Genomic DNA, 23,666 nt, shown 5'->3' with positions numbered 1-23,666 from the left:
CATCTCAGTCTGAATTTCTGTTGCTAGTTTATGAGATGGTATTGAGCATCCTGGGTGGGTTTCCATCTTTTCAGCTGGGTTAGGGTATGCTTTGAGATGTAAACACCCTGCAGAGTTCACAGCTTTGGCCGGTTTGCCAACATTATAATTACCCCATCTGAAAATGGACTTCACACAGCCCAGGATGGTGGGAAGAAAGCTCAGACACAAATTTTGGGGAGCCTGCTGCTGGATTAGTTATCTTGGCCAGAGGGAATGAGAGAGGAGACCCATTAGCTTTTCTTCTGTTTAGCTCCTGATTACTAAGATACCCTGGAGGCATCTCTAGGGTGTGTCCCTAGACCTGTCACTGAGCGCATCACACAGGATGGCTGTCACGGGCTGGCTACTGATTGGCTTTCCTGGATTTCTATAGACTCAGCTTCATGTTTTATGCATTACAGTCTAATGTTTGGGATCCAGACTTTCTCCAGAAGAGGAAAACAGGAAGTGGCAGGGTGTCTTCCAAAACAAGGCCACCCCGAAGTGCATTCTGAGATGCCTTGCAAAGCCTCTTTCTGGCCTGTTACAAATGTTTATTTTGTAGTCATTCAGGTTTGTGGGTTATAATAGTATCTGCTGTGATTATGATTTATATATGTGGCTCTGGTTTCATAGATCAGTAGTTGAAAAATACATACAGTTGCCGGGTAGTACCTCACGATCTCCCATATGTTTGGCAGGGATCATTTTATTAAGCCAAAATAAAATTTTAAGAAAACTGATGTTCTAGAGCAAAGCTTCCTAATTTGGAGGTATGTTCCCTCATTGTGTTTTATACACATCACTCTTTAGATGTGCTTCTTTCTTCTGTGAACAAAAATTAAGGGTTATCGCTCTAAGCCATAACATTTTAAGGAGTTGTTTTGCTTTCTAGGAGTCAATATCTACCTGCAGATTTGCACAAAGAGTGGCGCTCATAAAGAACGAAGCTGTTCTTAATGAAGAAATCGATCCCAGATTGGTAAGCAACTTTGAACTTACTAGGTTGGAAGAAAAATCAAAGCGGATCAAACATTAGTGAAACTCGAGGGGCATGTCCTCCGTACCAGGCAAATGTATTAATTTATTTAATTCTCAAAACAAGCTTATGAGTAGATGTCATCTCCATCTCCTCTTTACAGATGACAAAACTGAGGCACAGAAATGTTAATTAACTTGTTGAGAGTCACAGCCCCCATAAGTGGCAGAGTCAGGATTCAGGTGCAGATGGTCTGATATAAGGGCCTGCCACCTGCAGCGCCATCAGTCCGCTCCTGAGATGTGCAGTAGGTTCCGAGGATGCATGTGACATGGTCATGGGCAGTTATATTTACATGCAGGTGGTAGCTTTTCAGAAAACATCAGTTTAAGTTTCTAGAGATAATTATAATAGACCATCTTCTACAAAAGCTAACAGAGAAAAAGAAGTTCTAATGGTTATTAAGTAGAACTGTATTTTGTGCAACTATCCTGTTACTTTGGAGAATGAAAAAAAATCATTAGGGCGCCTGGATGGCTCAGTCAGTTAAGCGTCCCAACTCTTCATTTCAGCTCAGGTCATGATTTCAGGGTCATGGGATCGAGCCCTGTGTTGGGCTCTGTGCTCAGTAGGGAGTCTGCTTGAGATTCTCTATCTCCCTCTCCCTCTGCCCTTCCCCCTGCTCCCTTGCTCTGTCTCTCTCTCAAAATAAATAAATAAATCTCTAAAAAAATTAATCATTGGTGCTTTTTTAAAGCAAAAATATTTGCAAGTTCCATGATTCAGATCCTTGTTTTAAATGCAGATGTTTTCTCTCTATTTTGTTAGTCTTCTCTAAATGAAATACAACATGGAATCAACTTATGCCAACATTGAAAATGTAGAAATAAAATATTTCAATTTTGTACATTCCGAAATTAAGATTATATTACTTTTCAAAACATTCAGCTTTTAAAATTTTCTCTAGAACATAGGCTGGTGTAGGCTTAGCAGTACACATTATAAAAAGGGTGTGAAATCTCACCAACAGTGCTTCGTTTGTAAATTCCTCAAATTCAAAATTATAATAATAATAATAATAATAACCTTCTTAAATTCACTGTTACTCATATTAATTATTTCCTTCTGATTGTTTGCCCTGTCTCCCTGAAATCATTGCCCTGAAGTATAGAGATAAAGGACAAAAGGACAAAAATTAGTGCATAATTGGAGGAAAATGAACATATCAAATGCTGGAGGGGTTTTTTTCTTTAAATTTAGCTAGAGAGACTTTGAGGGTACATGAGGAATGTGAAGAAAGGTGAACGTTGTCATGTGTTTCATGTAGGGCTGCGAGAAATGTAAAGAAGAGAGAAACCTGAATCAAAGCTGGCAGCTGTTAATTGAACAAATATTGAGGTCTTCCTTGTTAATTTTAGCCATTGTGACTGTTATGAGGTGGTATCCCATTGTGGTTTTGATTTATATTTCCCTGATGCCAGGTGATGCTGAGCATTTTTTCATTTGTCTGTTGGCCATTTGTGTGTCTTCTTTGGAGAAATGTCTGTTCATGTCTTCTGCCCGTTTCTTGACTGGATTATTTGTTTTCTGGGTGTTGAGTCTGATAAGTTCTTTATAGATCTTGGATACTAGCCCTTTATCTGATATAGCATTTGCAAATATCTTCTCCCATTCTGTAGGTTGCCTTTTAGCTTTGTTGACTGTTTCCTTTGCTGTGCAGAAGAAATCTTTTTTTTATAATAATATTTTTTATTATATTATGTTAGTCACCATACAGTACATCCCTAGTTTATGATGTAAAGTTCCATGATTCGTTACTTATGTATAACACCCAGTGCACCATGCAATACGTGCCCTCCTTACTACCCATCACCAGCCTATCCCATCCCCCCCCCAAGTCCTCAGTTTGTTTCCCAGAGTCCATAGTCTCTCATGGTTCATTCCCCCGTCTGTTTACCCCCTTTCTTCTTCCCTTTCTTCTCCTATCAATCTTCTACTTCTTATGTTCCATAAATGAGTGAAACCATATGATAATTGTCTTTCTCTGATGGACTTATCTCGCTTAGCATAATCTCCTCCAGTCCCATCCATGTTGCAGCAAATGTTGAGAAATCGTTCTTTTTGATGGCTGAGTAATAGTCCATTGTATATATGGACCACATCTTCTTAATCCAGTCATCTGTCGAAGGGCATCTCGGCTCCTTCCACAATTTAGCTATTGTGGACAATGCTGCTATGAACATTGGGGTGCATATGGCTCTTCCCTTCACTATGTCTGTATCTTTGGGGTAAATACCCAGTAGTGCAATGGCTGGGTCATAGGGTAGCTCAATTTTTAACTTTTTAAGGGACCTCCACTGTTTTCCAGAGTGGGTGTACCAACTTGCATTCCCACCAACAATGTAGGAGGGATCCCCTTTCTCCACATCCTCTCCAGCATTTGTTGTTTCTTGCCTTGTCAATTTTTGCCATTCTAACTGGCGTAAGGTGGTATCTTAATGTGGTTTTGATTTGAATTTCCCTGACGGCTAATGATTTTGAACATTTTATCATGTGTCTGTTAGCCATTTGTATGTCATCATTGGAAAAGTGTTCATATCTTCTGCCCATTTTATGATTTGTTTATTTGTTTCTCATGTGTTGAGTTTGAGAAGTTCTTTGTAGATCTTGTATACCAGTCTTTTATCTGTAGCATCATTTGCAAATATATTCTCCCATTTCGTGGGCTGCCTCTTAGTTTGTTTTTTTTTTTTTTTTAAGATTTTATTTATTTGACAGAGATAGAGACAGCCAGCGAGAGAGGGAACACAAGCAGTGGGAGTGGGAGAGGAAGAAGCAGGCTCCTAGTGGAGGAGCCTGATGTGGGGCTCGATCCCATAACGCCGGGATCACGCCCTGAGCCGAAGGCAGACGCTTAACCGCTGTGCCACCCAGGCGCCCCTGCCTCTTAGTTTTTTTGACTGTTTCCTTGGCTGTGCAGAAGGTTTTTATCTTGATGAAGTCCCACAAGTTCATTTTTTTCTTTTTTTTCTCTTGCCTTTGGAGATGTGTCATGAAAAAAGTTGCTGTGGCCAATGTCAAAGAGGTTACAGCCTATGTTCTCCTCTAGGATATTGATGGATTCCTGTCTCACATCAAGGTCTTTCATCCATTTGGAGTTTATCTTTGTGTATGGTGTGAGAGAGTGGTCAAGTTTCATTCTTTTGCATGCAGCTGTCCAATTTTCCCAGCACCATTTATTGAAGAGACTGTCTTTTTTCCACTGGATGTTTTTTCCTGCTTTGTCAAAGATTAGTTGCCTAAAGATCCAAGGGTCCATTTCTGGGTTCTCTATTCTGTTCCATTGGTCTGTGTGTCTGTTTTTGTGCCAGTACCATGCTGTCTTTGTGATCACAGCTTTGTAGTATAGCCTGAAATCCGGCAACATGATGCCCCCAGCTTTGTTTTTCCTTTTCAACATTTCCTTGGCGATTTGAGGCCTTTTCTGGTTCCACACAAATTTAAGGGCTGTTTGTTCCAGTTCTTTGAAAAATGTCATTGGTATTTTGATTGGGATGGCATTGAAAGTGTAGATTGCTCTGGGTAGCATGGACATTTTAGCTATGTTTATTCTTCCTATCCATGAGCATGGAATATTTTTCCATCTTTTTGTGTCTTTTTCAATGTCTTTCAAGAGCGATTTGTAGTTTCTGGAATATAGATTCTTTACGTCTTTGGTTAAGTTAATCCCGAGATAATGTATGATTTTTGGTGCTATTGTAAATGGAATGGATTCACATTTTGAAGGTGAAATGTTAGAAGGAATAAGATAAGAATGAATGTCTGAAGCATTATACCTGGATGTCCTAGCTAGGACAGAGACAATTAAAAAACAAAAGAGAGTATGAGGATTTGAAAGGAAGGAAACATCTGTTATCACTTACAAACAATTTGATTGCTTATATAGAACATCTAAGAATATTTAATGATAAACAGAACCAAAACAATGTTCAGAAAATTATCTGGTACATAATCCATACATAAAAATTAGTTGCCTTCCTATAAATCAAAAGCTAACAATTAAAAAATATAATTTTACAAAAATTTCATCAAAATAATAGCAACAAAAACTTTAACATTTTAATGGAAAAAATCTAAACATATATTTATAGAGAACATGATAAATCTTTATTGAAAGGAATCAGTGGAAAGCTGTACTATGTTCATGGATGAGATGATTCAACATCACTTATTTGATAAGTCTTACCAAATGACCCTTTTTTAAAAAAGATTTTATTTATTTATTTGAGATAGAGCAAGAGTGAGAGAGAGAGCACACAAGCAGAGGGAGCAGCAGAGGGAGAGGAAGAAGCAGACTCCCTACTGAGCAGGGAACCTGATGTGGGGCTCGATCCCAAGACCCTGGGATCATGACCTGAGCCAAAGGCAGACACTTAACCGACTAAGCCACCCAAGTACCCCCTAAATCACGCTTTTAATCAAATTTATTTCCAGTTAAAAATTGAGGAGGACCTTCGGTGGAATTTTACAAGATGTGCCTCAAACTCATACAAAAGAACAAATGACCAAGAATAGCCATATCTATTTTGGAAAGGAATAAAATGGAAGGGGCTTGTTCTATCTAGATATCAAAATTTTGTAAGATATAATAATTAAAATAGCATAGTATTGCTGCATGTATAGTCAAGTACTTCAATGTTTTTAACCAACCAAGGTATGTGTTTTCTCCCAATCTATGCCATGTTTTTCTTTTTTTAAAGATTTTATTTATTTATTTGTCAGAGAGAGACAGAGCACAAGCAGGGGGAGTGGCAGGCAGAGGGAGAAGCACGCTCCCTGCTGAGCAAGGAGCCCAGTATGGGACTTGATCAACCAGGACCCTGGGACCATGACCTGAGCCAAAGGCAGACACTTAACCAACACGTTTCTATATATTATGTGTATTATATACATACATGTTATATAACAGAATTATAATAGCAAATCTTCCATATAAAAAATAAAATTAGATCCATATCTCATGCTTTATACAAAACAAAAGACTAAATTTGAAAAGCAAAGCTTTAAAACTTTTACAAGAACATGTAAGAAAATATTCTTACGGTTTTAGGTAAAACAGATTTTAAGAAGACACAAAAATACAACTTATAATGGAAGAGGTCGATAATAAAATTACATTGAAATTTAAAACCTTCACTTAACGGAAAGAACAGCACAAAAAGCGGGACGCCTGGGTGGCTCAGTTGGTTAAGGGTCTGCCTTCGGCTCAGGTCATGATCCCAGGGTCCTGGGATCGAGCCCTACGTTGGGTTCTCTGCTCAGCAGGGAGCCTGCTTCTCCCTCTGCCTGCCGCTCCCCCTGCTTGTACTCTGTCTCTCTTTGACGAATAAATTTTTAAAAAATGAAGAACATGGCATAGATTGGGAGAAAACATGTACCTTGCATAAAACTAACAAAGGATTCATATATAAAGAAGCGTGCAGATCAATAAGGAAGAGAAAAACAACTCAATTGAAACATGAGCACAAATATGAATAAGTAATTTACAGAAAAGGAAACCCGAACAGCCAATATACATATGCAAAGATGATCAATGTCCCTGATAATCAGAAAATGCAGATTAGAAAGAGGTACCATTTTACACTTCCTGGACTGGCAAAATTAAAACGTCTGGCAATACTACACATGTGGTGAAGGAAACGTGGGGAAACAGGCATTCATATATATGGCTAATGCAGAATCTAAGTTCATACAACTACTCTGAAGAGCAGTCTAACAGTATGTACTGAAGGGAGGGTGCACTTACTCTAGAAGCACGCAGTTTAATTTCTAAGTGCACCCCCATAGCGAAACTCACGTATGTGCCCAGAAATTTACAGTGTGCACAGCAACACTGTCTATAACAGCAAAAGTAAAAATCCTAAATGTCCATCGACAGGAGACATGGATAAATTGTGATATATTCCTTTACTGGAATAGTATGTATCCATGAAAATTAATGAACGAGAGCCACATGAAGCACTGTAAATAATAAAAAACATAACGTTAGGAAGAAAGAAACAAGTTACCATTCCATGTAGTGTGGCAACATTTACATAGAGTTTAAAGCATGCAAAATGATACCATCTATTATTTATAATAACATCCATACAGATGGAGGAAACATAGGAAAACATGCAGGGAAATCTCCCCCATTGAATGCACTACAGTGATCACCAATTCCTATTCCCTGTTAGGAATTAGGAGCTCCTGTTACATAAGCACTGTTTTATTTGTTAAAATGAATTCTAGAATGATTCTGACAAAACGTTAAGATTTAACAAAGGCTGGTGGTAGGTACAGGGGTGGCTTCCATATCATTCTCTGTAGGTTTTTGTATCCTCAAAATTGTTTGTAATTTTTAAAGATATATGTTCTCCGTCACCAAGTTCCCTTTAATGAGGAGTTGACATTTATTCTCCTGCCTTGCCATTTGTAGTTGATTATACGCCTACAAAAAGAAATTCAGGAACTGAAGGATGAACTGGCCGTTGTCACCGGGGAGCAGAGAACAGAGGCGCTCACAGACGCAGAGCTCCTTCAGTAAGCCTGCAGACTTGTTTCTGTGTCTTTAACAGTGAAAGTTTGTGCTAACTTCTTTGTTGGCCCTGATGTTATGAATTCACCTCAAAGCATGCAGGTCTCCTGAGACAGTCTGAAATTGCATTTAGGCGCCAGTTAAGAGTGGCAGCTTTCCACGAAAAGCTGGATAAGGCTGGCAGTGTTTTTGCCGCCTCAGCTTTGAGGGAGTAAAGAACAGAGCCTATAAAGGATGGGAATATCCTTCTCATGCCAGCTGAAGAGAAGGGATTGTATAATAGTCATGCAATTTTAAAACATACACACCAAACACTCGTAAGCTGCGGATCTCAGATCTGAAAGGAATTCAAGAAATGTCCTTTGTATTAAAAAGCATCTTGCTGCAAGCACCAATTTATCCCTATGCCAATGTAGCTCTCTCCTTTAATAAATAGATGGCCCATATATTATAGTTCAAACACTGGAAATGGGAATGAAAGCAGGGATTCAGGACTTTTCTACCAGCGGCGGCATCTTTCAGGGCCTTTTCTATCTGCAGCCATGTGGCATATCGGGGGCACGATGTGGCTCTCATTCTCTCTCTGATCATGAGCCACAGTGCTGGGCTTTCTTGTTCTTTCTGTGCAGCTCACGAAGCATTTGTGGAGTGATAATAATGGGCTGGGCTTAGAAGGCAGCGATATTCTCAATTTCCGAATGAGAAATAGAGCTATACGAGATTTTTCTAAGGCTTTAGTATCATTTCACCTAATCCTCTCCCAACAGAGCAAATGGTAAGTAATAGAGATGATGAAAGTATTTTCTTTAAACTGTTTCATGGCTGTGCCCGAAGGTAGGTCTAAAGCTTGAGGAGCCTTAAGCAAGGTTTCTGCTATGATCAAAGCTTTCACTCCTCTAGGATACCGTTTCGTAATTCTAGAACACTGTGTTTAATAATAGGAGAGGCTCCTAAGGCTTTCCTTGCGAATTCGCCTTGTGGCATATATGTAATTAAAGTGAAATATATTGCCAAAAGTCACATTTTGAAGAATTCCCTGTCCCTCCTTGAAATAACTTGGGATAGCTTAGATACGGAGAAACTTCTCCAAATTGAATATTCCTTCCCTCTGATGCTCCCTTTCCCTCAAAGAAATGAATGACCAATTATTATCTTTGAAGATGTCTTTTCAGAATTTGATCTCCAAGTCAGGGTTCAGCCAGGAAAACAAAACCAAGGAGTTTAACATAGGAAATCAGTTGTAAGGAGGTGGTATTGCAGAAAATAGACAGCACCCCAGATGTCAGGAACAGCAGGGGGCCTTACACCCTCTGGGACTGGAGAGAGGATGGGAGAAGCTTATGTTACTGAAGTCTAAACTTAGAGCTGACGAGAGGAGCTAGCCCATGATGAGTGTTGGGGCCACCGAAGAGCCACAGGTGTTGTCAGAGGCGTCTTCTTGGCAGGGAGTCCGAGATTCATTCTCACACCACTTCCAGTCTTCCACCCGTACAGCCCATTGGCTAAACTGGCCCAGAAACCAGGTGTTAGGAGAGTCAGGGAATGTAGTTTCCTGTGATGTGGGGTCAATGAAGGGGAAAAATAGAAGTTGGATCCAAGAGCAAAAAGGGAAATGGCCAACATAATAAATAAGTACCAGAGTTTTCTCCAATTCCAGTAAATCCTATCTGTTGCTCAGGAGGCTCCGTGTAAGGGTAAGATTATGCATGTGGTAGTTTCAGGATGTCCGTTCCCCCCACCAAATCCGAGGAATTATAGAACTGATACAAAGAAGCATCTGAATCTCTAGCTACACCTAAGAATAAGACATAAGCCTCTCAATGGATTACAGGCTTCAAGGAATTCCTGGCAGATTGAAGGGTGGGGTTGAGATGGGCAAGAGGAAAGGATAGACTGGAGCCACCAGGTGCAGCACCATAAAAGCCACATGACTCTGCGTGCTGTCACCGTGGAGCCCGAGGGCTGGCGACAGCCTGCAAGGGTTTGGTAGAGCCCTAGTAGTGGGAGCAGTTTGTCCTGTGAAGCCCTGTGCACTCCTTCCCTTCTCCACCCAGTGTTTATGTCTGAGTTTAGGATGGAGAAATAGGGAAAGGCCCCAGGTTGCTGATGATATCCAGGATAAATTGGGGGCCAGACAAGTTCTAAGGCCAGCTGCTGTGCTCAGCTCTGCCAGTCCCCACTGAAAACAGCAAAGAGGACAAGCACCCACCGCTGCTCAGCCCCTCCTCCAGGACCGGCTTCCCAAGCTGAGATCATGAAGAGTCTAGAAAAGATGAGCTCACAGTTGGGAACAACTAGAAATAGGAGGACTGCCGACTTGGAGAAAGATGAGAACAAGAAGCCTTTACAGCTTGGAGGGCTTCAGAACTAAACATGATAGAAAGAGTGATTAATATCTTTGGAGATGTAAAAGATGGCATTACATCCGTGAAACAACAGGATCTTTATTTTTATGAAACAAATTCAAGAGGAGATCTGAAAAATGAAGAAATGTAATTGTTGCCATTAAGAACTTAATGGATGGCTCAGGGGCAGAATGAAAAAACAGAGGGGCAAATTAGTCAGCTAGAAAGAGCAAGGCTAAGGAATTCTTCCAGAATATAAGATGAAAGGATAAAGAAAATGTTTAAAAGAAAAGAATCATAGAGAATAGCTCTAGCTTTACCAATATCTAACAAAGAGAAGTTTATAAAGGAGCAATAGAGATAACACCGAGGAGCCAATGGTTAAAGAAATAATAGCTAAGAATTTCTTAGAACTAAAAAAAGAAGAAAAAAAAAGAAGAAAAGAAAAGAAAAAAGACTTGAGAATGAAAGGGTTACTAGGTGCTAAGCTTTGTGTATAATAATGTAGAAAATTTTTAGGACCTCAAAATATAGAAAAGAACCCCAAAAGTTATCAGAGAAGAAAAATATCAGTAACAATCAAGAATCTGATTAGAGCAGACTTCTCATCAACCTCTCTGAAACAGGAACCTCTGGTGCTGAAAGACAATAGAACAAAACAAAACAGGACTTTGAATGGAGATTTCTGTATCTAGCCAAATTAGCATTCAAATGCAAACGTGAAACAAAGGATTTTTTAGACAGACCAGCTTTGAGACAGAAAGTTAACCACCCTAGACCCTCTCTAGAAGAGATTACAGTAGACTGCATTTCACAAAAAGAAAAATGCTACAAAGTATAAAACCAATAATGAGCAGATGTTATTTCTTTACCATACTTGATACTGTATTATATTTACATTATATCTTTTGCTAACTTGCCACTTCGCACATACACAGATGTTTCTGTTTAAAAGTTATTGACAACAATCAAATTCTCCATTCATAGGAGTTTGGGGGGTAGACTGGAGAGAAATAAAAATGTGACAAGTGATTTAAAATACTGACAGACTCCTGGATGTAGTCGGTTTCCTTTGACCCACAGGTAAAAACTACACACATGTGAACTGGAACAGATTCTCTGTAGACAGTATGTAGTGTTGTCATCAGTTTTTCTGGGCACTTGGTTCATTCATTCATTCAACATTGATTATTCAGTGTTCACAAAACTCTGCCCTAGGCCTTGAGAGATGAACACAAGATGAACAGAACCAAGATTTGGCTCTGAAGAGGTTCACAGTTCAGTGGCACTGACAGACACAAGCACAAGTAATCATGTTGCAAAATGTAAGTGTTAGGAGAAGATGTAAATAAAACACGAGCTTGCAGAGATAGTAATGATTAATTCCAAGCTCAGGATCCTCATGTAAAATTCGTTCGGGTGCTGGTAAGTAAGCTTCCCCAGTTCCCAGTGAAATGACTTCTCTGCTGTCAAGATAAGTATACTGTACAGCGTTACATCTTACTAATGACTTCTGATCAGCAGCAAGAGAACAAATGTGGCAAAGTGTTACACCCATTCTGCCAAAACAAAGCATCAGGGTCACGACCACCCAGCCTTGGGTGCTCGTTCATACTGACGGTGAGGATTATTCAGATAGTGTGCGGTTTTGTTATGGTTTTCGTTCTATTGTTGTTAGAGTTATGTGTTGCTGTAATTCACTAGATTGAATATTGGCACAACTTAAAAATCATCAGATTTAAGAGTCCTGGATCATCTTAAAGTAAAAGAGAGAGAAATTAAAATTTGCCTGGCATGAAGCACTGCTATTTAATATCACTAGTCTGTGCATCCTTGTCTTCTGGGGCCCTGGACGTTTATTCGGGAGGATGAATCAGATCCAGTCTGCCATGTGTCTGGTCTGCTTGGATGGTGAGGGTGGGAGGGGAGAGTGCTGTTGGAGGGAGGAAGAGTCCCATGGCTTGGCAGGACGGTACGGCAGATGTAGTGGCTTTGATCTACTTTCTCTGACCTGCTGATTCCTGGCTTTATGCTGACTGGCATGGCCTAAGGACATTCCTATCAGGGATTCTGTGAAGGATGTCAGAAAGCAGATATTTAATAGATAATGTATTCTATGTTCTATGTTATGTGCACTGGACACTTTGGAGATGTCTGTTAAAATCTAGCCCTATCGAATTTTTTGAACTATTTCCTAACACTTCAGTTCTTAATGTAAATGTTTGTTGCATTGACTTGGATGCTTCAGCTGAAGAGGATTGCAGATGTCAGCCTCCAGTTATTGTGATATTTTTAGTTTACATCTTTTTTTTTTGCCCGTGTAAATTTGAAAAGAGACAGCTGGATGAAGGCTGTATAGCCAAGTTAATGTTTATACAGAGCTTCTTGGGTGAAGATTTGATTCTGATTGATTCTCTAAACACATACCTCTTTCTTTCTCTTTAAAAAAAAAAAAAAAAAAAGCTGTAGCTCTCTGGCGAAGATGGAAGTATTATGTCCTGGCCCAAGTCTAAATGACTAGAATATTTTCTGCATAGCAACATTTTACTTCGGAGATGGAATTGAATTGGCTCTCATGGGCTCAAGTTTGCCCAAAGTAAACTTCCAAACATCTGGATACTTTTCTTTTTTCTGTTTTCCCGTCAGCCTTATTGAGACATAATTGACATATAACATTGTGTGCATTTAAGGTGTAAAATGTGACGAGTTAATATATGTATCTATTGTGAAATGATTACCACAATAATGTTACTTAACACGTCTATCACCTCGTGTGTGCGCGCGTGTGTGGGTGTGTGGTAAGAACTTTAAGATCTACTCTCTTATCAACTTTCAAGTACACAATACAGTATTGTTAACTATAGTCACCTATGCTGTATATTAGATCCCAGAACTTATTCATCTTATAACTGGAAGTTTTTGCCTCCTTGACCAACATCTCTCCCATTTCTCCCACCCCCCAGCCCCTGGCAAACACCAGTCTACTCTCTGTTTCTCTGAGTCCAGCTTTTTATGTTTCACACGTAAGTGACTTTATATAGTATTTTGTCTTCCCCTGCCTTGTTTCTCTTAGTTATTTTTTGCAAGTCGGTTAATCCTTCATCCTGAGTTTATTGAGCACCTACTAGATGCTCATCATTTTAATAGGTGCTTTTGGCAATTCAGGAATATAGGACATGGAAAATAATTCTCTAAGGAGTGACAGTTTGGGGACATAATGCATATACACAAATGCACACATTTACACACATCCATATATATAGAACTGGGAATAAGATAGCACATTAGTGAAAAGAATAAATGGACACTGAGAATCGTAAAACCTTAATTATAGCTCTAATTTTCCTCTTACTCTAATTTTTACATGTTAGGTTTTTAATGACACTCTAGATTTGGGTTTCCTCATGTATTAAGTGTGTAAAGTGAGAGAAGTGGACTGAAACTATCTGGGCCTCTTTCAGCTCCATGTTTTTAAATCTCCTATCAGCCTATTCCTCATGGTTTAATATGTTATTTACTCGTTACCTATGATAATGAAAAGCTAAATCATGTAGGAAGTTAGAAATGGGGAAGTCATTACAGGTATCACCATTGAGCAAGCTAAATAAGCCTTAAAGAATGTCAAGAGGAAGGAGGCACCATACCAAGATGAAGATGAGAGACATAAAGGGTGGTGCTGAGAGGGAAAGAGCACAGTGTCTGTGTGTGTGTGTGCGTGTGCGCACACATGCGTGTGTTGGGGGGCCCGGGGCAGTGGCAAGAAACCAGTATGGAGGCACTGCCTACTCAGGATCTGGATGAAGCTGGCCTGGCAGGAGCCAGGGGTTTTCCTGGAAGAATTGAAGAATAGAATTAGACACATAAACAGTAACCTTGTGATGAGTTGTGAATAGCGTGTGTAGAGGGGCTACTACTTTATTTAATGGGGACTAGGAAACACTGTGCTTTGAGAGTATTCCAGTTCATTCATTTATGTAATAATGTTTATTGTGCTCTTCCTTTGTGCTAGGCCCTGCTCTAAGTGCCAGAGATATAGAAATGAACAAAACAAAGTCCTTGCCCTCATGGAGCTTACATTCTGCTGGGGAGATCATACACAAGATTAATAACTAAAATACAGAGCATTTCAGAGAGCAGAAAGTGCAAAGAGAAAAATACAGGAGTTGCAGTTTTAATAGGATGACAATGAAAGAATTTATAGGATGAAGATTTCTTTTTATGGCTGCTAATAGCAACAAATAAATGTGATAACAACAAATAGAATGAGCAGGAGTGGGAAATCAGGACAATATTACCATCAGGTTTGGAGTGATGATGAGGAAAAAGACTCCAGTAATGACAGTGAAAACAGAGGAAGAGACAAATGTGAGATACTTTGTTGAGGAAGAATCAATAGAAGTGATGTCTACAAATACAAAAGATAAAGAAGGGAGAATAGTAAAAGGTCAAGACTTAAGATGGATTGTTAGAGGTTAGGAAAAGAAGCTGGTCGAAGGGGCACCTGGGAGGCTCAGTTGGTTAAGCATCTGCCTTTGGCTCAGGTCATGATCCCAGGGCCCTGGGATCGAGCCCCGCATCAGACTCCCTGCTCAGCAGAGGGCCTGCTTCTCCTTCTGCCTGCTGCTCCTCCTGCTTGTGCTCTCTTGCTCTCTCTCTCTGTCAAAAAAATAAATAAATAAAGCTGGTTGAGGATAAGGAATGTTCAGTTCTTGACATGATGAAGGAATATACAATAAACAGGTTGCATTCTGGAACTTTAAAAGAAGGTTGAGGCTAAAGACTTATTTTGGAATAACTGGTATTGAGTTGACTTAATGCTGAAGTCAAGTCTATAAGCCAGCTCAGAAATTCTCCGATCTGATTTGAAATAGACAGTAATCGGGATCAACAAGACCATATCTCCCTATGTTCAAACTTACCGTAGGCAGCTTGCCTACCGAATTTACCTTTTTACTTGGCCACATCATCCCCATTCTCTCCTTTATGTCAATTTATATATAATTAAATATTCCATTCATTGGTCATTTTCCAATGGGAAAAAAAATCACCCTTCCTTTATGACTCATAGTGTTAATAATAAAAAGTGTAGGAAGATGAGACATTAAAAGGATAACAAGGGAATATTATGAACAACTTATAACAGTGTATTTACTAACTTACATAAATCTGACAAATTTTGAAGGTGCCAACTACTAAGGAGAAACAGAGAAACTGAACAGTCCTATATCTACATAAGAAAATGAATCTGTAATAAAAACCTTCTAACAAAGAAAACTCCAGGCCCAGATAGCATCGTTGTAAATCCTGCCAAACATTTAAGGAATAAATATTACCAATTCTACGCAAACTTTTTCCAGGAAACAGAGGAGGGAACAATTCCCAACTCATTTTACAAGGCCAGTGTTGTTGCCCTAATATCTAAAGTAGACAAATGTATTTACAAGAAAACCAGAAATCAACATCCCCTATGAATAAAAATGTTTAATAAAATATTTGCAACTTGAGTCTACCAAACATAAAAAAAATTAATAAATCATGACCAAGTGGGGATTATTTCAGGAATGCAAGACTGGTTTAACATTCAAAAATCCATCAATGAAATTCACCATGTCAACAAATAACAGCAACAACAAAAACAAACATGTGATCATCTCAATAGATGCAGGCAAGTATTGTACAAACTTTGACATCTACTCATGGTGAAACTCCATGAATAGAAAGAACTTCCATCATCTGATAAGTATATCTACAAAAAACAGTAGAGCTAATTTAACAATTAATAGTAAAAGAAAGAATTCTTTCCCCCTAAAATGGGAAACGAGGCAGGGATGTCTTTTCTCACCTCTTCTATTCAACATCATACTAAGAGGTCTAGTCAGTGCGATATAGCAATAAAGATAAATAAAACACATAAAGGATTGGAAAGAAAATAATAGAACTGTCTTTATTCACAGACAATATGTTTGTCTATGTAGAAAACTCAAAAAAAAAAAAAAAAAACCCAGAAAAAAAAAAAGGTTACTAGAACTAATAAATGAGGTTAGCAAGATTGTAGGATACAAGGTCAATATACAAACTCAATCATATTTCTATATACTAGCAATGAACAATTAGAAATTTAAATAAAAAGCCAGCATCATTTATAATCTCATCAAAACCCAAAATACTTATGGATAAATCTAACAAAATTTGTACAAGATTCATATGCTGAAAATGATAAAACATTGCTGAAAAATTTTAGAAAAACACTTAAGTAAATGCAGAAATATGCTGTGTACATGGATCAGGCTATTTAACACTACGATGTCAGTTCTTCCAAAATTGATCTGGAGATTTAATGTAATCCCAACAAAAATTCCAACAAGCTTTTTGTGTGTGTGTGGAAATTGGCAAGTTACTTCTAAAATTCATAGAACTGCAAAGTACCTACAATAGATAAAATGACTTTGTAAAAGAAAATCCATACTTTACACTATATGCAAACATTTATTTGAAATGAATCATAGACCTAAATATACAATGTAATATATAAAACCTCTAAAAGAAAAGATAGAAAGAACCTTTGTGACCTTGAGTTAGGCAAAAAATGTATAGGACATAGGAAGCACAAACCATAAAGGAAAAAAAATGATAAATTGGACTCTATCAAAATCTACAAAAACCTACTCTTTGAAAGACACTTCAAGAAAATTTTTAAAACACAGACTGGGAGAAAACATTTTCAAAACACATGTCTGACAAAGAACCTGTACCCAGAATATACATTAAGAATGATCACAATTCAATAATAAGAAAACAAACAATAAAAGGACAAAATATATGAGCAGACGTATATCGGAAAGTATACAGATGGCAAATAAGGACATAAGGTCAACATCATTAGTCATTAGGGAAATCAAATTAAAATCTTAGTGTAATGATACTATATGGTTATTAGAATAGCTTTTTAAAACTAGTAATAGTAAGTGCTGGTAAGGATGAGACCCCGAAACTCTCATACGTTGCTGGTGGGGATGTTACATGGAGCCCCCACTTTGGAAAAACAGTTTTGCAATTTCTGATAACATTAAATGTAATACTTACCATAAACTTCAGCAATCCCATTACTGGGAATTTTTCTATGAGAAATGAAAGTATATGCCCACACAAAGGCTTCTACGTGAATATTTATAGCAGCTTCCCTCAAAATCTCCCAGAACTGGAAACATCCTAAACCAGTGAGTGGCTGAGCAAATGGCTGTATAGCTCTACAGTTGAATCCTACCCAGCAGTAAAAATGGAGTGAACTATTGATGCACTGAACAGCTTGGATGAATCTCAAAAGCATTATGCTAAGTAACAAGCCAGATACAGAAGGCTGCATACTATATGATTCTATTTATATAGTGACATTCTGTAAAAGGCAAAAGTATAGTAAGAGAAATCAGATTAGTGGTCGCCAAGGTTGCAGGTGGTGGGGGGAGGAGGAATTGATTAGAGAGGAGCAAGAGGAAATTGTTTAGGGTGATGGAAATATTCTATGTTGTGGTTTTAGTGGCAGTTACATACCTATACACACGTCAAAATGCACAGTACTACACATCTAGAAAAGGTGAATTAAAAATTTTACTGTCTGTAAATTTAACCTCAACTAACCTGAACTTTAAAAAAACTTGAAAAATCTGTTATGATAAAAGGTAATATAAAATTTAAAAACCAGTCATTAAATAGAGCAAAACAAAGTGTAACAAAACTATACAGTGAAGAATTTTCCTTTAGGTAAAACTTTGCTGTAGTTAGTTTAATAATAGAAACTTACTTTTGACTATAAGCCCCTCGGAGCTCATAGACACATCTTTTTACAATTAATTAGTGCATGCGCAAGTTGTGGAGAACTTCCTCAGTTTCCTGCTCTGCCACCAAACCTGCATGTGGGCCAACCTGCACCTGTCCCACCTCCGCCTTCCTTCCTGTTGCAGTCCTGCATCCCCTCTCCTGAGGAGAGCTGCCCTCACCAACCCTGCTTTCAGTCCCAGTCCCTTCTGCCATCTCAGGAACATCCATTATCCTTCTTTTTTTTAATCTTCAAGTTTTTCCCATATAAAAAACCCCCAAAACTCCCCCTTGGCGCAACCTCCGCCTTGACCTACTGCTCCTTTCCTTCTTAAAACCCAACTACGCCAAGAAGTTGCTTTAACTCAGGGTCTCTGTTCCCTTCCGTGGTCCTCAGCACCCTCCAATCTGGCTTGTGCCCCCTCACGCTGAAGTGCTATTATAGTTACTGAGGTGGACAAATGTAATGGGTCAATTTCAGTTCTCATCTTTCAGCCTGTCAGCAGCATTCGCCATTATTAACGACCCTCTCGCTGAAACAGTCTCCTCTTGGGACCTTCCCTCTCCTGATGCTCCTTGGCTTCCCTGGCACATTTTCCTCCTTTCCTGTTGGCATTCCTCAAGGCACTGTCCCAGGACCTCCCCTTCTCTTTTTACTTTATATTTTTTTCCTAGGTGATCTCATCAACACCCACACCCACCCTGATGACTCCCATTTATTTTACTAGCCCACATTTATTCTTCTCCGAATGCCACACTTATCAATCTCATTGCCTGTCTGCCAGCACGCTCTGAACTCCACCTGCCCCCAACTGAACTCTTGTCCAGTGAATTTCTCTAGACCTGGTCTCTGCCCCTATATTCCCATCAGTCAGTGTCACTCCGAGCCCTATAGTTTCTTGGCCAGAAACTTGGAGTTACCTATGACCCTACTTTTCTTCTCACCCATCCCCCAAATACAACCCATTTGGAAGTCCTGTTGACTCTGTCTTCAAAACACGTCATGGATTGGATGACCTCACACTCCCTCCAAACCTCGGCCACCTTCTTTTCACTACTAAAATGGCGTCGTAATAGGTTTTCCTGAATCTAGTTTGCTCCCTCTTAACTCTTTCTCTATGCAGCCAGAGTATTCTTTTTTTTTTTTTTAAGTGCAGTTCTTATCATTTCACTCTTCTTAAAACTCTTCAGTGACTTTTGACTTCCCACTGTTCTCGGGAAGAGACCAAATTCCTTTCTATGACCTGTAAGTGTCTAAGTGTCTGCCCCATCTGACCCTTTTCTGTGTTTTCAGCCACATTTCACATTCTCCCCCTTTCCCCTGGGCTTCAACAACACTGGCCTGTTAGTCCCTTAAATATTTCATTCTGTTTCTCATCCTGGGGCCTTTGCACATGCAATTGCCTCTGCCTTAAGACTGGGATGACCTGTGCATGCATGGGACACACACACATACATCTTGATTTGTTTGTTCGACTCCTCCTCCAAACCTTTATTTAGTTTAAATTCTCCCTCCTCAGTTGATCTGCAGCCCCAACTAAATCATGACAGGTTTTCATCTTTTCTGTACTTTTCCATCAGAATGCTTATCTCTGGTTAGAGTCATGTACCTGGAGTATTTTTTGGTTGTTATCTCTGTCTCCACCACACTGAAAGACCTTTGAAGCCATGTCTGCTTGCAGTGAAAGTCCATAGCACCTTAATTTGTATCATTTTGTGGCACATAATCCAAGAATATGCAGTGACTATTAATACAACAAAGAGTATGCATAAGCTACATTAAAACCCCAGCAGGAAAAGCTTGGGAGGTATTTGACTGGTTCATGAGCACTTCATCACACAATTGGAGATTTGGAGCTGCTGACATCCATCCATGCAAGCAGGTGTCACCCTAAGCAGACGAGGCCCTAGTTTGGTGTACGTTTTACCAAATGGGAACTGGTTCCTGTGGTGACAGGGTCACTCCTCCTCCTCAGGAGTCCCCAGATTGCTCTTGCTGTGCTTACAGCTCCTGTTGGGAAATAATACCCTCCTTCCAGACTGAAACAGTTGGTAAAGCTGGCGGCTGTGCTGTGTTGACCCTCAGGCCCTTCAACCAAGTGCCAAAGAGAGGGTAGGCCTTCACTTTCCATCCTTGGGGGTGTCTACGCTCTGCATTGGGGCTTATTTGGAGATTGTTATCTGATGGGATTTCTTTCTTTATTCTTCGTCAAATTAAATAATTTAAGACTAAATATAGTTTAAAATCAAGCACATTGTATTATCAGACCCACAAACACAGAATTTGTTTTTTTTTTTTAAGATTTTATTTATTTAACAGAGAGACAGCCAGCGAGAGAGGGAACACAGCAGGGGAGTGGGAGAGGAAGAAGTAGGCTCCCAGCAGAGGAGCCCGATGTGGGGCTCGATCCCAGAACGCCGGGATCACGCCCTGAGCCGAAGGCAGATGCTTAACGACTGCGCTACCCAGGCGCCCCCAGAATTTGTTTTAAAAGAACGGATTTGTAGTAATAAAAGCTACCTTGATGTCCAAACTTCTACTTAAATGTAAATAAATACACCTGAAGGAAGAGTCCTAAATCCTCATTTTCCCACCAAATAAATCCCACTTTGAAGTAATTTATACTTTTGTTCATTCTTCCGAGGGAAGAAACACTGGTTGGGTACCAACAACACCATGTCAGGTACTCTGTTAGGACCTGGGAGCCAGGGACAGATGACCAGACATACATGCTTACTGGTGATGCTGAGCTGCTGTCAGAGACACTCGGGTCCAAGACAGGGAGGGGAGTTTTTGTAAAGGGGAACAGGGAGGAAGGACTTTATAGAGGAAGTGACACACAGAAAACCCATCAGTGCTTTCGTCTTGCAGTAAGCATTTCAAGGTGACTTCAGGAGAAGTCATTTCTACCACAGTTAACTTGAAGTTCATTTTTTTTTAATTCGACGAGCCTAATAAAAGTTTAATTGGGTTCAGTTCCTCAATTTGTTTGAGCGGGATTAGAACCATTAAACAGATTTCAACTCCAGATATAGTGGCTCTCCTGAACCTAAAATTTAATAACTTGTTCCCCAAAGTATGGGACAGAACAATTAAAATCAAGACCATCCCATATAATTTGAGATATACCATCACCACGATTGTAAGTCTTGTACTGTACCCTCAGACTATTTGAGAAATGAGATGAAACAAACAAATAAATCCCTACAATATTGGAGTTAATATAGTTCTAGTGAGAATTAGATACCAAACCAGTCTTTTTGGGAAGAATCTCTTGTCAGTACTTAACTCTGGATACTTTATCCTTTTTATATTCAGTTTACCGGCCTCCAGAGTGGTTTTATTTGTCAAGCTGCTATTAAAATTATGTTTCAAAATCATAACTTATGCTGTGTAAGTTCTATGACCTGATGGGCTCTCCTGATTTTTCTCTGGAAGAATCTTCACTGTGGAGGCAGGGAGGAATGGATTTCAGGAAACCATGCTCCTCAAGGATGGGAGAGAGAGAGAGAGAGAGAAGCCCAGGCAGGAGTCTGAACAGTCTCTTGAAAATTGTTTGACATACGACTGAACTCTTTCCTACACCAGATTGCTCATCAGAAAATGAAAAACCTCCAGAAAGTTTGTGCTTAATTTCTTGTCATTATGGATGAAATTATCCCAATGACAGTGATATGGACTATCTCTGACTCTCCAGAATCTCTTCCCAGGACCTGTCTGGGCTTCCCATGGTCTGGCCCCTGGCAACTGCGGGGGCCCATTTCCCTCCCTCATGCTTCTCTCTCCCCCTGGCTTCCTCACCATCCCTCCTCTGAAATGCCCCTCCCTACTTCATTACTCAAGTGTCACATTATCAGGAGGACTTTCTTCCCAGGCCGTCTTATCTAAAACACACCTTCCCATTACTCTTTGTCCCCTTTAGGCTGAGTTATTTTTCTTCGTAGCAGCAACAGCATTTTTAATGTTGCATTGTCCGTTGTCTATCTCTGCCCACTTTGTGAGGACTTGGGCTTTATCTGTGTTGTTTGCCATTAGGTCCCCATCACCTAAAACAGTACCTGGCCCATGAATATAACGTGTTGAATGAATTAGTGAGCACTCTGTCAAGGTCTGAGTTCCATCTCTGGTGATTTTTTTCTTTTAAAGATTTTATTTATTCATTCATTCGTTCGTTCATTCATTCATTTATAGCATGAGCAGATCTCTGGAGACTCTGTGCTGAGCACAGAGCCCAATGCGGGGCTTGTTCCTATGACCTGGAGATCATTACCTGAGCCAAAATCACACTCAACCGACTGAGCCACCCAGGCGCCCCCATCTCTGGCTTTTTACCTCTCAGGGCCTCCACTCAGAGCAGCCCCAGGTTTTTGGGTGTAAGCAGGGGCCCTCAGAACTAATCTCTGTGGATAAAAGCACTTCCTGATGTTCATATTCAACATCTCTGGTTTGGGATCCACTGTATGCTAGGCCTTTGAAGAATTTATGAGTGTGAATATGAGGAATTATTTGCAATATTCAGAATTTGGCCCAGAACTGTTTTTTGAACGTTGTGCAGAGCCAATGAGATCAGGCAGAGAAAATTTATTGGAATGAACTGAGTCAAGAGACTTGAATTCTAATCGTGACCTGTCTTCCAGCCTATGGAGATGCGTTATCTTAAAATGATCACTCCACCTCAATTTTCTAATCTTACTGAAGAGTCTATTTACTTATATAGATATTTTGTCAGGCTTCTTTACTTAAAAATGAAGGAGCAAACCACATTTTAATATCTCTCTTTAGAATATACACATACTCACACGTTCACGACGAAGAAGGAGTACCAGAAGGCAAAACCACAAAAATGTTATTAGAATTATCAGTTTTTTACCTTTGTTTTCTAGTTCTTTTTCCTTGGCTCTATTTCCTAAAATTTCTATAGAAAATTAAAGTTTACTTTTTAAAGAACAAATGTCACCTGTCTGTTTTACACCTCCAAGTGGCAAAATAAAGTCATGTCACCTAATTAATGAACAGCAGAAAAAAACGCCCTTCGTTAACTCTACTTTTACACTAAATATCACAGCTGAATTAAAAGCAAATGTTCTCTCTTGGCATATAGCAAATTATTGCATAACCCACATAGTTGGTTCTGAGATCTCAATTACATCTGCTTCTGGAATTTTAACTTTATTTTTAGAGTTAATATTTGTACTATTTTTTGTATATTTGGGCTATAATATTGTGTATTATTAATCAGTCACTTCAGAGTGGTGCTTTTCTTGTACAGTTGATATAAGACTGTATATCTAAACAGCTAAATAAAACAAAACCTATAAATTGCCAGAATGGAATGTTCATAAAATGCTTCCAAACTGGACTTGTTGGCTTTGCATCTCACTCTCCACTTCCTTAACCATGACAGTGCGCCACATACTCTCAAAGTGAGAACAATTCGTTGAAACTTTTCAGATAATTTAGAAATTTAAAGATAAAGTAGCAGCCTGAATCATAAAGAGAACTGATGCCCAAAGTTTCTATTTGTATTTAAAATGACATTATAAACCGGAATAAAATCTTTGTAAATATATGTACATAATTTTACATGATGTAGTGTGTATAAGTATATAAGGACCGTGTACTTACAGAAATTCTGAAAAACAGAGACAGACATAAAGAAGAAAACAATACGTATATGAACACGCTCATATCTGAGTGCGTGAGAAACGTGCCAGAAGGAAAACGCAGGTGCTTTTCCCTTGAATGATTGTGGTGAAGCCTTTTCCCCCAGGGGACTTGGCCAGGGACTTGCAGGTATTTTATCCAATATGAAGGCGAATCCTCCAGCCCCTGTTCTCTCCTCCCCCCCTGTTCTTCAGGATTCCTGCCATCTGGAATTCCCCGCATCTCTCTGTGGAAGTTCAATGTGAATAGTTTAATTTCTTCATACTT

At 39.3% G+C, this 23,666-nt stretch overlaps 1 protein-coding gene across 2 annotated transcripts in view; it reads left to right on the top strand.

Annotated features, from left to right (window-relative positions):
- The window catches only part of KIF6 (kinesin family member 6), a 463,572-nt gene that overhangs the window by 188,666 nt on the left and 251,240 nt on the right, over window positions 1–23,666 (top strand). For both annotated transcript variants that reach the window (XM_040645113.1, XM_040645114.1), the window contains 2 exons: window positions 917–1,003; window positions 7,479–7,582. In XM_040645113.1, coding sequence (XP_040501047.1) covers window positions 917–1,003; window positions 7,479–7,582 — 191 coding nt within the window. The remainder of the gene's footprint in view (window positions 1–916; window positions 1,004–7,478; window positions 7,583–23,666) is intronic.

This window comes from Ursus maritimus, unplaced genomic scaffold (genome assembly GCF_017311325.1).
Source record: "Ursus maritimus isolate PB19 unplaced genomic scaffold, ASM1731132v1 scaffold_30, whole genome shotgun sequence".
Classification (NCBI taxonomy): domain Eukaryota; kingdom Metazoa; phylum Chordata; class Mammalia; order Carnivora; family Ursidae; genus Ursus; species Ursus maritimus.
Note: the sequence above shows the minus strand (reverse complement) of the source record. Positions and strands in the feature narration are given on the sequence as shown.